Source organism: Anabrus simplex, chromosome 5 (assembly GCF_040414725.1).
Source record: "Anabrus simplex isolate iqAnaSimp1 chromosome 5, ASM4041472v1, whole genome shotgun sequence".
Taxonomy (NCBI): Eukaryota; Metazoa; Arthropoda; class Insecta; order Orthoptera; family Tettigoniidae; genus Anabrus; species Anabrus simplex.
In genome coordinates, this window is record NC_090269.1 from 257681500 (window position 1) to 257696879 (window position 15380).

At 41.1% G+C, this 15380-nt stretch overlaps 1 protein-coding gene across 3 annotated transcripts in view; it reads right to left on the reverse strand.

The window, feature by feature from the left end:
• The window catches only part of Roe1 (grpE protein homolog, mitochondrial Roe1), a 129808-nt gene that overhangs the window by 113697 nt on the left and 731 nt on the right, over positions 1 to 15380 (reverse strand). For all 3 annotated transcript variants that reach the window (XM_068227609.1, XM_067148491.2, XM_067148490.2), the window contains exon 2: positions 10643 to 10829. In XM_068227609.1, coding sequence (XP_068083710.1) covers positions 10643 to 10829 — 187 coding nt within the window. The remainder of the gene's footprint in view (positions 1 to 10642; positions 10830 to 15380) is intronic.

Sequence of the window (15380 nt, forward strand, 5' to 3'; positions counted from 1 at the left end):
TTCAAAGGAGGGGAGTTCGTGCAGGTACATACTTACCTGCCATCGCATGTTGTTACCATTCTAATGGGGCATACTTTGCCCTACCAAAGGTCTACGAAGCTTGGAACATGTATGATGTAGCTAACTAGCCACAGACCATCATCTCCTCAGCCTCGTCCAAACCAGCACCATATCCAATGCAACGATACATAGGGTCTGTTACAGGGTGAAATAAACAAATCAGTCCTTGGAAGCTATGAAGTATGCAACCTTACCACATCCCAGACAAGTGGCTGTTAGAAAAAATTCTTATGTGGGATTCGAACCTCCTACCTCGAGCACTGTCCACTATCACATATCTCCCCTATCTCCCCGCCCGCTAGCCATGTGAGCTACTGCGACACTTGACCTACGGCGCCCACTTCCCAGCCTATACAGTACCATGCTCTCAGTCTGTGCGTCCACCTCATGTTTTAAAGTACATGTTCTGCCTATCTGTACTTGCTTTGTGGGTTCATTTCAGGTACCCATAATGAATTAATAGTGGCACTCACGATCTCTGCTGTCTTCTACACCTAAACACACATTTCTTTATATTACCCCAGTTTAGTGAGAGGGACTGATGTCTTTCAGAACTGTAGTAAATGTAAAGGGATGCATAAACCCGGATCGCAAGGGGCTGGTGGACCACCCGGTATATGATTCAGTGCAATGTTTTTCCATGGCCTTACTTGCCACCTGCCTGTTAGCTCGCTCCTTTCTCCCAGTCTATTCCTGTGCTTGCATTAAAATTCAGAATAGTCATAAAAATTATAAACTGTATAGCATATTTTTACCTTAACATCATTGAGGTGAATCAACAATTTCTTTTGATAAGGTTTATGAGATTAATCTCAAAATATGGTTTCTAATGTTAGGGCTGATCTCTCACTCCAAACTACAACATAAAAATGCTTATCGACGGCTACATTTTCCAGCAAAAATAAGACGAGAGGTGACAGTAAGCAGCAAGAGAGGAGGAAATGGCATCAAAAGTGTAGACAGGAAGGAGAGTCAAATGAAGCAAGTGGAATACTTCAAGTACCCAGGTGTGAAGATCGATCATAAGAGAGGATGTGAAACAGAAGTTCATGAAAAAGTAAATGCTGGTTGAAAAAAGAGGAGGTAGATGGTAGGAATAGACTGTGACAGGGGATGCCAGTTTAGATAAAGTTCATGATTTAAAAGTCAGTAATTCACCCAGTGAAATTATATGGGGCAGAGGTATGGTCTTTGAGGAAGACTGAAGGGCAATGGTTGGACAAGATGGAAACGAGAACGTGTTGGGCAATAGGAATCTCTCTTTGAAAGAGAGGAGAAGAAACAATAACAACAAAAAGATGGCAGGACTGGAAAAAATAACAGGGATTCTGAGACAGTACAGACTGAGGTTGTACAGCCATGTAATGTGGTCTGAGGTGAATGCACCAAACAAGTGGGCAGGGTCTGAAGAATTTCAGTGCACCAGATCTTGAGGAAGGCAGAAGATCAGATGGTGAGACATACAGAATGACATGATGGCTAAAGAAGTGACCAAGAAAGGATAACAGAGATAGGACAAAAATGGAAGATAATGGTCATGCCACCCAATCACAAAGGGATAATGGGGGCAAAGAAAAGATATACCGGTACTATCAGAGAAGGTTTTTTTTTTTTAAGAACTTCTTCCAGACATGGATTCTACCATTTAACCTCTTAACTGGGTATTATCGATGTGCTTGGTGTAACCTGCCCCATGTATTTTTTCATCAGATTGTTTTTACACGGCAGGATAGGCAGAAAAGTTAGTAATATCATTAATACGATTCATCTGTGATACAAAAAGTAAAATAAAAGAGCTTTATTTAATTAATTAATTTTAATGTTAGAGAAATTTTTAACCATTTTTACATTAACTGCAAGGTCAATTACCTGGTTGAAATTTGAGTGTTTTGTTCATATGTTAGTACTGTACCTAAAATTAAAACAAATAAAAGAAAGAATATGTATGAATTACACATCATGCTAGTGACATTGTGAAAGATATTAGATTAACTTCACGGTCAGTTATATCATTTACCTCACTAGAACTGCAGTGATTTATCTGTATGAAACTGCCTGAAGCACGCTGTAGCACAAAGTGCCTTCTCACAATCAGGTCACCAGATTGTGGACTTTTTCCTCTTTCCATTCTTCCAACACACTACACATCTTCTAGTGGGTCTCTTCTTCCATGTACCTGGAACAAAATCGGGAAAGCAGTGCCCCAGTAGTCGAGAAGGTGTTGGTGATTTTGAAGGACGCCCTTTTGGCTGCTGTTCTACCACTCCACCGGTTGAAGATAAGTCCTCTGCTAAGATCAGTTAAAAGTCCAGTCTACGTAGGCGGCATCCTTTTTTCTGATAAAATTATAAACACATTCAAACACGCCAGATCCATCAACTAATATTTCTTTAGGCGTTCTTTGGCAAGTTTGTAGCTGGGAACTTGGCCATCATTTTTATCCACTCCTCTCATATTTTTGTTGTAATCTAGAACAAGGAATGGTTTATGGATTACCCTTCACCTTGTCCGAACATCGCTCATGTTGTCATCATGGATTGTGCTAACTAAGGTAACATCCCTTTTGTCTTTTTACGAAAGGCTGCTATTGTTTCCCCCTTCTGCACTGTGTCTCCGAATTCCTTTCTGTTGATTCTCATAGTCCCTACAACATCAGTGTTTCTGCTACACAATGTGTCTACTAGTCTTGGACTAGTATACCAGTTGTCAAGATAGAGGCAATACCCTTTCTCTAGAAGGTTGTGAATAAGTTCTAGTACAATTCTGGACGATCTATTCACACAAGGATATCTTGCCAGTATAAACTACACAATTCCACAGATAACCAGACCCACTTTCACAAAGTTTATAGAATTTCATGCCAAATCTGCTTCTTTTAAATGGAATTAAATTGCACCCAGCCCAATAGTCCTTTCCACTGAAGGAGGGACTCATCACACATGATTTGCTCAGGAGTGTATAGGAAGAAAATCTTGATTGTAAGCGATCAAGTACCGGCTGAATTTTATAGAGCTTTTTGTTGTGCAGGTTAGGATTAAGAACTCATGATCGGAGCTCAAGGCACAATCCCTAAATTTCTTGTACAGGTATGGGATTCTCTCGGTCTCAACCGGACATGCTTCACGACATCGCTATCGCTGCAATACGAGGTTCAGTAACCAAACTCCACAACCATCTATATAACACTCGAAGAACCATACATCATGCCACATTCCAAATTCGTTCCAAACTTATTCCTGAGCCATGTGATGGCTATTTCTATCTGGCATATTAGCAAACATAGAAGACAAAATACTGTGTAGTTGATATACTTTGTCCTTGTGGTAGCCTCCTCATGGGGAAGGTTGTATTAATAATAATAAAATAAGATGAAATCTTTTCTCAGAGATAAATTTCAAAAAGTAAGGGGTTGCGATACTTTTCCAAGGTAGATGTGGAGCCACTCTCTTCCAATGGGGATGGTAGACATCACCGCAATATGACTGCAGACAAGGGGAGCAGACAGTGGATCACATTGCATTTGAGTGTCCTTTGCGTGGTTACAGAGGCCCTATAGAAGACAAACTGTGTCTCAAACGAAGCTCTTCTCTGGCTATTAAATTTTGACATGGAACTTTAGTTATGAACTTGAGATGGTAGTTGTATATATTGTATATAATATTGTATTCATCATACGCTAAATAAATAACTTTCCCGTTTTGAGAAGTACATACTGTTTTCTGGCTTATGAACTATCCCCTGCAGCATTATAAGTCCAATTAGAGTTTTTATCTCAGTGTGATTTGTATCCACCCAATCTATCGTTCGTGACCGTGGTTTCAAGTTTGGATGGACTTCTAAAAACTGTTTAGCATACACATTGGTCGGCAATAAGTTGAAACATATCATCACCTATAAACTGTTCAAAAAATTCCAATACATTGGATTCATCGTCAAAGTCCACATTTACACGACTAGCACCAGAAAATGCGAATTTCTGACGTGGAACACCACGTGGCGGGAAAGGTTGAAACAGGTCTAGCACTTCGCCTTCATCTGATTCGTCATGTTGTTCAACTTGTTCTTCAGTATCATTCTCTGAACCACTTTCACTATCAGACTCTCCTTCATCTGTATCAAACCACTCATCTTCGGATTTCTGAGAAGATAAATTGTCACAATCATTCTCTAAGTGTTGAATAATCTCGTCTTCTTCGAGCGTTTCAAACTTATGCTTTGAACTAGATACTGCCGTATTTGGCCTACTGCAGACAAGTAGCACCGCACAGTTGTAAAATAAAAACAAATAAGCTTCAAGAACCGTGATGTGGTATTTGGTGCCATCGTGCGGGAAAAACATAAATTAAGACGACAATGCACGACACAACAAAGTAGCTCGTCATACCCAGGAGATATTCGCGGTAAAAGATGAGTACTATATATTCATCACGCCCAATACCCTTTAACATTCAGCGTACGAATATATACGTCATGTCCAGTTAAGAGGTTAAGGTTTAGGCATCGTAAGCCAAAAAAGCATTAAGATGGCCATTTTCCCTTCAATAAAATAGCCAATGCTCAGCTCCCTTTTGATGTAGATTACACTTAAACCTTTCTCAATAAATGCTCAAAACAATGGTGAAAATAGCATCAAAATATGTTGGCAGTTCTCAAAATTGGCTGCCACAAATACAGACACACACCTACAAGTGATTTTATTTTTATAATAGGCCTATACGTATAGATTTTTGTAAGCCACCAACAGTAAGTCTTAGGAGTTATTACTGGTAATAAGGCATTCTCATTAGTATTTCCATCAAATCAGAGGTTAGCATTGTGTATGGATATGTTGGCAGCCACAGAACAGTGTGCATAGGACACAAAATTGAAATTAAGTGATGAGTTATGTCACTGTTTGAGTACAAAAACCCAGGTGCTATATGACAAATTAATGTTTTAAAAAAAAAACAACAACATAATACCACATAATCCCAAATCTCCATCTTTCAAATAATGATCTACCCCTACTGTCACTAACAGGAAGAATTCCTCTAATCTGAAAGCCAAAATTAGGGTTTAAGGCAGCAAGCTTACCAAAGAGACAGAGTACCTTCTTCAGATCTATCTATAATCTGTAATCCACCACTCAAATGTTCATGAACAGGTCTTGCATACATAGCAATATATTAAAAATGTAGCTACCAAGCTCGATAGCTGCAGTTGCTTAAGTGCGGCCAGTGTCCAGTATTCGGGAGATAGTGGGTTCGAACCCCACTGTCGGCAGCCCTGGAGATGGTTTTCCGTGGTTTCCCATTTTCACACCAGGCAAATGCTGGGGCTGTACCTTAATTACAGCCACAGCTGCTTCCTTCCCATCCCTAGCCCCTTCCTGTCCCATCGTCGCCATAAGCCCTATCTGTGTAAAGCAACTTGCAAAAAACGACTAGCTCTAAATGGCTACATTACTTGATTATAATTTATTCTGCTTAAAATGATAATGTGCAGTACATTGCCAACAACGTCCAACAAGTTTAATGGAAAATACAATGGAAACAGCCATTTGATTTTCTCACGAAGAGTGATCCTTTAGCAAGCACTTGAAATCATTTTTATTCATTAATTTATTTTGACACCAATATGTGTTTGCCAAAGGACACAGAATAGCTCACTAGTTATTTGAAAAGAAAACCAAATTGTTGGATTCAAAAAAGAAATGTAAATGTACAGATGAATATGAACATTTTTGATGCTGTCAGGAGAAAATTAAATACTATGTTTCCATACAAATGGTTTCGCATTATTGCAACTGAGAATTTTATAATCATAACAAGTCTATCTTGAGGATTTCTGCCCAGTCTGTACGATTGGCACCATTCGACAAAATTTCTGGGGATGGTCCCTCTAGCACCCAGGAGCAGTCCTCTTACTCTTATGTTCCTGATGCTATAGGCTCTCTGGAAGTAGGGTATTGTTGGCGCATATATATCCTGCTTTTCTTTATCTACGTCATCTGGCTGGGAAACAGAGTCTCCAAACCTTATCATAGAGTCAATGATTTCCGCTTTGTTTTGTCCCCGATGGCAATTGTATCAATACAGCAGTTACTTCCACCTTCTGCCCCACACTTTTCAAAATGGCTACATCATCATTGATTTTCTGCTTCATCAAGCTGGGTGCGGGTGTTTACAAACCTCTTCCAGTTCGTCCTGTCCATCCACAGCTGAAGTTCTACCGTTTGCTGCCAATTTACATCACGTTTGGCAAGGTCTTTGAAAATTTGCTCTGGGCCTCTTACCAACTACATTCCTTTCATAGTATGCTCTTGGGGTCCTAATTGAAGTCATCCTTCTCATATGTCCATGCCATCGTAATCCGCTTAATTTTAAGGTTTCCATCAGGCTCCTGTCCAATCCAAGTTGTTGCCGAATACTTTCATTCCTTATTTTGTCTCTCCTTGTCTTTTGCAGACATGACCGAAGGAACTTAATTTCAGAGGCCTATAGGCGATTTAGTGTGGATCTAGTCAACGCTGCTTCTAGTCCATATGTTAGAATTGGTACAAGATGCGTTTTGTACAGCGTGAGGTTGCAAGCTTGGGGAAATGAGTCATCCCAAAGTAATTGATGAATGGAGAATTTTGATGCAGCTTGTATTCTATTGCCTATTTCTTGGTTTATGGTATTGTCAAAAGAAACAAAGCTCCCTAAGCACGTGAAGTTGTTAATAATGTCTACTTCTTCATTTTGCACTCACAGGTGGACTGCTTCAGGGTTTCGACTCATCACTAAAGAGATGGTTTTAGTTCGGGTCATGATAATTCCCATTCTTTCAAATTCTTCTTGCCAAAGATCTAGTTTAGCTTGAACTTCTGCTTCCGGCTACATACTGGTATATCGGCCCGGTTTCATCAACACATGTTAGTACTTAACAAGGTGTTAAATCATTTTAACATACGATTTAAGAAAATTTGCGTTTCATCAACAAATGTTAACATTAACAAATGTTAAACTGCGTATTAAAGTTAACATCAGCCATTTTCAATATTAAATGGCTAACATGAGCATTTAGCAACCTGTTCCAAAATGGCTGCTGTGAATGTCGCTTTCGAGGCGGAATTGCTCTATTTAGATCTTTTACAAAACAATCCTGATCGAAGAAGAATTCAGCAACGTAATGACTTTGAAAATATGACGGATCCGAAATTTCTTCATGGATACAGGTTATCGAAAACAGTCGTTGCTAAGGTTGTTGACGAAATTCAAGTGAGGTTAGAATATCCTACGAAGAGAAACTTACCTCTTTCTCCAATGTTGCAGGTACTGATAACATAATGAGTTTTTACTACTGGTTATTTTCACATAATGGCCGGAGACAATGCTGGAATTTCTAAAGCCACTGTTTTTCCCTGGTGTTTGTTCTACGTGCAATAGATTGCACACATGTAAGAATCCAATCACCTGGAGGCAATTGGGCCGAAATATATCGTAATCGAAAGGGTTATTTCTCTGTTAATGTTAATGTTCAGGTGATTAGTGAACCTAACCTCCAAATCAGGGATATACTTGCTAGGTGGTCTGATTCTGCACACGACAATACAATATTTAATAACTCCCATATCGGAGCACAGTTTGAAGTGGAACAATAAACGAAGTGATTTTGTTAGGTGACAGCGGATACCCGCTAAAAAAAGTATCTGTTTACCCCATTGAAACCCTCGCGGACTTTTCCCGCGTCTCGTCCTTTTCTTTTATCATTAAGCCATCTGTGCGCTTGCACTCAATAACTTATATATATTTACTAACTAATTCAATTAACAACTTTTTTTCGAAGGAGGAAAAATTAGAACTACGATTTCGTTTCACTTCACGCGCCATATTTTACAGCTGTGCTCAAACAAAAGCGCATCGGAGCGCGCTGTAAAACAGCATGTTTGTACCACTGCCACCTTGATTCGCACCAGTTTGCCATATTGAGAGAGTTAACAGTCGATTAGTTAACATTTCACCAGAAAAGTTTGATGAAACGCAAGAAACCTAACAAGATGTTAAATTTCTAACTCCATATTAACTAACTACCTGTTAGTATATATTTAACAAGTGTTGATGAAACCGGGCCTTAACCCAATCGCATCATTTGACGACCCTAGCTCGTCACAGTTACTCGTGGCATATGAATCAAATGACGAGCTCTGCTCGTGGTGATGTACAGCTGTACATCAATCCATATAGTTCAGTCAATAACCCACAGACGCCACTTGTATGCATTCTGAGCTGAAGTTTACACATGTGGCTTCGGTTTTTTCCCTTTCACCAGGTTCTCGCACACTTCCGGAACAAGAGATAAGAGAATCTTTTTTCACATAATTTCGCTCATGTCAGTTGCCATCATGGCGTCAAGCAGATATGCTGGTGTTGATGAAGAAGGAATACGAAAGCTAATAGATAGTGTTTTAGAGAGTGATACTGAAGGCAGTGATGTTTGTGACGACGAAATAGACCCTGAAGTCCTTAGTTCGAGTACTAGCGATGCATATAATAGTTCTGATGACACGGAAAGTGAAGCAAATAACGACGGTGTGCCGAGTCTTTCGAAACGAGCTCGTACCTCGGCACAGACTAACTTGACTGACTGGAACTGGACAAAAAGTGACAATAAACCTGTTGTACGTAAGTTTAGTGAATACAGTGGGGTTAGTGAAAATTTATTGAAAAAGTTTGATACGCAGCCACTATCTGAACTCTCAGTTTTTTGTGAATACATGAACCCTTTGTTTGACAATATATCTGTCGAGACAAATTCATATGCAGCAAAACAGTTGAGCAATCCTGACAGAAAAAAGTTGAAAGACGATGACAAATGGTTTGAGACTACACCCGACGAAATTAGGGCATATTTTGCGTTAGTTATACTAATGTCACAAGTGCGAAAGTCAAGAATACAGTTGTACTGGAGTAAAAACAGGTGTATAAACACTCCTATTTTTCGTGAAACCATGAGCAGGGGAAGATTTATTATAATTTCACGATTTTTACATTTTGTTGACGATGAACAAGTCGATAGTAGTGACAAACTAAGAAAGATTAGGCCTATAATACAACATTTCTGCTCCAAATTTTCAGAATTATATTTACCTTCACAAGACATTGCTCTAGATGAAAGTCTAATGAAATTTAGAGGCCGCCTTTCATATGTCCACTGTAATAGGTCTAAACGTTCTAGGTTTGGAATAAAAATTTACAAAATTTGTGAATCAAGTTCTGGCTACTGTCTGTCTTTCAAAATTTATGTAGGTGATGATGTAACGGATCCAAGTCTGCCAGCGAGTACAAACGTCGTGCTCAACATGTGTGAACCCTTGTTAGGCCGAGGACATACATTGTTTTTAGATAACTGGTATTCTTCCCCAGATTTATTCAAAAGGCTACACGACAAGCAGATGAATGTAATTGGAACTGTTAGACAGAACCGAAAAGACATGCCTCGCGATATCAGTAAGAAGAAACTAAAACGTGGAGAGTATGAGACGTGGGCTGCCAACAGTATGTTGTGTGTGAAGTGGAAAGATAACAAGGATGTTTGCTTTCTCACCACTAAACACAAATCAGCTGACATGACAGGGACAGGCAAACTCAGACGAAAGAGAGGACAAACCCCGAGGGAAGAAGTGATAAAGCCCAAGTGTGGCCTTGAATACTTGAAGGGGATGGGTGGTGTTGACCTTCAGGATCAGGTTACAGCTCTGTTCCCCGTCATGCGACGCACAATGAAAGGATATAGGAAAATATTCTTTTACCTCCTAGATATGTGTATTTTCAATTCCTTCACTGTGTATCACAAGATCGCTGCTAACAGAAAGACGAGCTACACGGACTTCCGAACTAGCATTGCGCAGCAGCTACTAGAGACTGTTCAGTTGCCGGAGTACTCGGTTCGAGGTCGACCTTCAGCAAGCACCACCCCAACCAGATTACAAGCTAAATCATGGGCCCACTTTCCCATGCGTATTCCCCCTACAGAGAAGAAATCAAAAGTCACAAGAAGGTGTGTTGTGTGCTACAGCCGGGGTAAAAGAAGTGAAAGTTGCTGGCAGTGCAAAAAGTGTGGCGTAGCTCTTCACTTATAAGAATGTTTTGAGGTGTACCACACCCAGCAGACGTACTAAAATAGCGGCATTGGTAAGTTTATTACTTCTTCATCATGCATGCAAATTTTCAGAAAGGAATATTTACTGGTTGGTTTTGTATGATTTTCTAAATAATAGTGTGATGACGACGGCCGCAGAGCGGTATTTAAATGTGATTTCTTAGTGAACTCCTATGGTATTTAAATGTGAGGCGAATGGGTTAAGATCACATATGAAATACAATAGGCTGATAAGGAAGAGAGAAAGCCGTCTGTAACTAACAACAGTACATGATGAACAAAGAGCTAACAATGTCAAGACAGTTCAACAACTAATACAGATTCCCAGCTGAAAGACATATGTATCAGACTTGTCTAAGTAAGAATAAATGTCACTACACGTACATTACCTGAACTAGAGTAATTTCTGTATTCAACTGAAATGTGAAGCACTGTTAGTCACAAGAAAACATTCACTTACCTCCAATTCTTGATTCTTTTCAGCAAGTGCTGCCACTTCAGCAGTGAGCTTTTCAAATTCAGATTTTAAATTGAAATCTGCTTCAGAAGGCTGCTGAGCTCCAGTAGCAGATTCCCCTGGAGCAGCAGTGCTCAATCCTTTCTGACTGCATTGCCAATTGCTCACACTGGTGATCTGAGGAGCCCACCTGTGAATGTAACAAAAAATTACTATGTACCACATCTTTCAAAATATTTTTAATGACACAATATACATTCTCTAATATACACATTTTATATGTTCTAAATATCACCAATAGATTAATTGTTCTATTAAGAGACCAATGATCATTAACAGCAAGAGACAGAATTCAATGCAAAATCTTTACATTTGCTCAGTAGTCCTGTGTTACTTTAACCAGTAAATGCATAGCTCATAATGAGGAAGTAACTACCAAGAACTGGCAGAGAAGAACATGACAATAGGTTGGAAGTGTGGTGAAATCTCCAGAAAACATTCTATTCTTACGGTAAATAATTAGTTATCACACTGCTCCACTTACATGGCAACAAAATAATACAGTGTAGCGAAATGTGTGGATGTTGTGAAATAACTTCTATATTGTGACATTGAGTATGTGCGAGTATGTAAGGTGCTTACTTTGAGCTGCTCCTGAGGTTACAAAATACGGTGCCATCATAACATATGTCAGGAGTATGGAAAAATAAGTATGGCCCCATGGTGTAGGGGGCAACGCGTCCGCCTGTCACCTGGCGGTCCCGGGTTCGATTCCCGGCCGGGTCAGGGTTTTTTAATTGAAATGATTAATATCCCTGGCCTGGGGACTGGGTGTTAGCGACGTCCTTAATCTTCCTTTCCTCACACACAACATTCCACACTACCATCATTCCAATTACAAGCAGGTTCATAAAATACGGTGCCAGGAGGGGCAAAAGATCAACAAGGGTCGACGCCCCAAGCAAAAACTAAAATAAAATAAATAAAAATAAAGCCCTCCATATGGTTGCTGAATATCATGAGAAGCAAGCTGACTCAGTGAAAGGACATTTATGTGCCTTATCACTCAGCTCTGTCCTCAGCAGGGCTGATTGTCAGCGCGGTTTTAAGCACGCCAGGAGCATTTGCCAAGTACTTCTAAGAATTATTTTCTTTCAGAGGTTTATTCCATGAGGATCTACAGCCATGACTGAGGAAATTGACTGTTGCAGTATGTAGGCCTACTATAAGGACATCAAGGACGGATGTGAGAACCCGGAGGGCTTCTCATTCTCCGAGGGCCACGCTGACCGAGCGAATCCAGCACAAGTAATTACAAGTAATAACTCTCATTATTGTTCCGTATTGAAGATGACGTTAGGCATAGATATCAAGGATAATTTAATAAAAAACCACCTATTCAATACTTTCCACGTTTAATGTGGTTATTATCTACATGATTTTATGTAGACTTATTTAGGTCAGGTACATGTTTCACCCATTATTTTGGGCATCTTCAGCCTGTATACAACCTTTAGGTCAAGGTTTGGGACCTTTTTAACCAATATAAACATACCAATATATGCGCTATATACAATATATACAAACATTAATGAACCCTTAAGATGGGTAACATAAGTTAATAAAGTTAAGTTTTTTGGTCCTAATCTATCTAATATGAAAAATGTCCAAAACTAAAATGGATCTTCTTTTTGGTAAAGAGGATTACATAAACCCCGATATGTAATCCTTAACTTAAAACTTAACTGTATTAACTTATGTTACCCATCTTAAGGGTTCATTAATGTTTGTATATATTGTATATAGTGCATATATTGGTATGTTTATATTGGTTAAAAAGGTTCCAAACCTTCACCTAAAGGTTGTATACAGGCTGAAGATGCCCAAAATAATGGGTGAAACATGTACCTGACCTAAATAAGTCTACATAAAATCATGTAGATAACCACATTAAACGTGGAAAGTATTGAATAGGTGGTTTTTTATTAAATTATCCTTGATATCTATGCCGAATCCAGCACGCCGGTATACTACAGGTCATGGTCCAAAGAAGGACACACTCACAATTTCATGCGCTGCATCCAGCTTGGTGAGGAGATAACATAACTTCACCTACAGTGCTGGTAGAAATTCAGTAAGACTTACATTACTTTTATAGCATGATAAGGAAGTAATACAGTGGATTACCTTGCAGAGGAGAGATGTGTTACTGTGACAGTTAAGAACCCACCCGCCATCCCCCAGAAGTAATTTTACTTTTATACCTAATACAATTTATCACGCACCACAGTCCATCGCTTAACTACGCATCACATTTCCATTGGTGAGACACAATGGGATATGACGTCATTCCCAGCAGTAAAGTAAAATGAATTCCGTTACCAACCCGCGCACAAGAAATACACAACTGCACAATAAATACACATGTGAATGCAATCTGTAAAGAATGAACTATTCAACTCACCTTAATGTAGAGCTTTAAAAAACTTGTGTTAGCAGGAAACTTTGTCTTAACAGGAACTCTGCCAAGTAGCCGACCAATGGCCTAACCAATCCCGACTAATGGCTTTGTCACTAACCTACCCTAACCAATCCAGACCAAGGGAGGTGTCACGCGGGGTACTACAGGCCTAGGGTCGCTTCTAACCTGGTGGCTTACGCCCCCACACCCCCTTGGCTTGATCCAGATCAATGTCTAACCAATCCAGACCAATGGCTTTGTCACTAACCTACCCTAACCAATCCAGACCAATGGAGGTGTCACGTGGGATACTAGAGGCCTAAGGCCACTTCGTGGCTTCTAACCTGGGGGATTACACCCCCAGACCCCCTTTGCTTGATCCAGACCAATGGTCTAACCAATCCAGAGCAATGGCTTTGTCACTAACCTACCCTAACCAATCCAGACCAATGGAGGTGTCACGCGGGATACTAGAGGCCTAGGCTTTGTCACGAGATTTGTAAATTCAAAAGTAGCGCCGCTGCACTAGGACTAGTTCTTTATATGAACAGTTGGCAGCTCTGTCCACCGCACGATCAAGCTTTTTGCGAGACGCGAGCGAGAGAGGAGTGCTTCCTGCCGGCAAGTCAGAATAATTTTTCAGCCTGGTGATCTGTAGCACCTCGACCCCATCGAGGTAAAATTTTCCAGACTGTTTCAGAAGATGAATAGGTAAAGAACCAGGGACACTCACCCAAGCCAAGAAGAAGGTAATGCTGACGATAAACACGACCGTCATGAACACAATCAGGAAGGACAAGCACCTAAAGTACAAGTTGGTTGGTACCAGCTCGTGCCCCTCAGCCATAGTGGAGGCCATGGACGTGAGCACTTAGGTGGATGGAAACACACTCTGGCGTTACAATAGAGTGACACAGCCACTGTGGACCTGTTTTGCTAAGTGGATGCAGACATCCCAGGCCACCAACCAGGAACATCCACCATCAGCATGAACCACCCAGGTACAATCCAGAACAGTGTGCCGGATAGCAGCACAGAGGTGGAGACAGATGCCCCCTGGTGTTCCAAGGCAGCTACCTAAGCTTCATGGCCTGGTAGCGTCACCTTCATGATGCAGGCGCCTGAAAGTGCCTAACAGAACTAGAACAACACAAGGACGCTGCTGCTGCCAGCTTGCATCACCCAGAGAGAGTGCCCATGCCAGCACAGCCCTTAGGCTGTAAGGTGGGCCACTACCAGGACGAGACTTCATCCCCGAGCATAGACCGCTACCAAGAAGACACAGCTCCCCACACCAGGAAGAAGAATGCTTTTTACTAGTTGCTTTACGTCGCACCGACACAGATAGGTCTGATGGCGACGATGAGATAGGGAATGGCTAGGACTGGGAAGGAAGTGGCCATGGTCTTAATAAAGGTTCAGCCCAGCATTTGCCTGATGTGAAAATGGGAAACCGTGGAAAACCATCTTCAGGGCCGCTGACAGTGGGGTTTGGAACCACTATCTCCCGGATGCAGGCTCACAACTGCGCGACCCTAACCGCGTGGCCAACTCGCCCGCCCAGGAAGAAGAATGACCAAGTTCATCAGATGAGGGCAACAAGCGACACCTGCAACTACGACCGTGGAACCTGGGACCAACCAAGACAGGATGCCAGCCAGAACCAGTAGTAACAGAAATCAGGTGAGATCGAAACATCCCCCTCAACAGTTCTTGCAGTGTTTCTGCTACATTAGTTGGGGCCACCGTCAGGTTACGTGTGGGCTCCCAGTACAACACAACTACTGTTCTGGGGACCACCACCACCACACAGCTTGCTCAGCACCTAGAGAGGTGTCTGTCCCCTCCCTTGGAGCGTATGGCCACATTCTCCAGGATGAACCCCAAGGAGGCCACGTTGTATAGCAGGTCGTAAGATCTCTCGCGGCATGGCTTGGCAGCAAGCAAACCCCACACTAGTCACAACAATGCCTGGACAAACTGATTCCTTGAATAACTGGACTGGGTAGGATATTGTTTGATGACTTGTGCATGATACTTCTTCCTAACCAACCCTTTCTGTGGAATCTCTTAATTCACATTCTTGCATGTGCAATGTAGGCCTACAACTTTCCAGGTTTTACCTGTAGGCATCTTTCTATATCTGCGTACGGAGTTTTCTCCTGATCCTTATCACCAACCTACAGTACCATGTGTCCTAATGCCATATTTAGGGCCTACCAGGTAGCATGCCCAGCGTGAGGAAAAGCATGATACTTCCTTCAGTTTCAATTCTCCCTA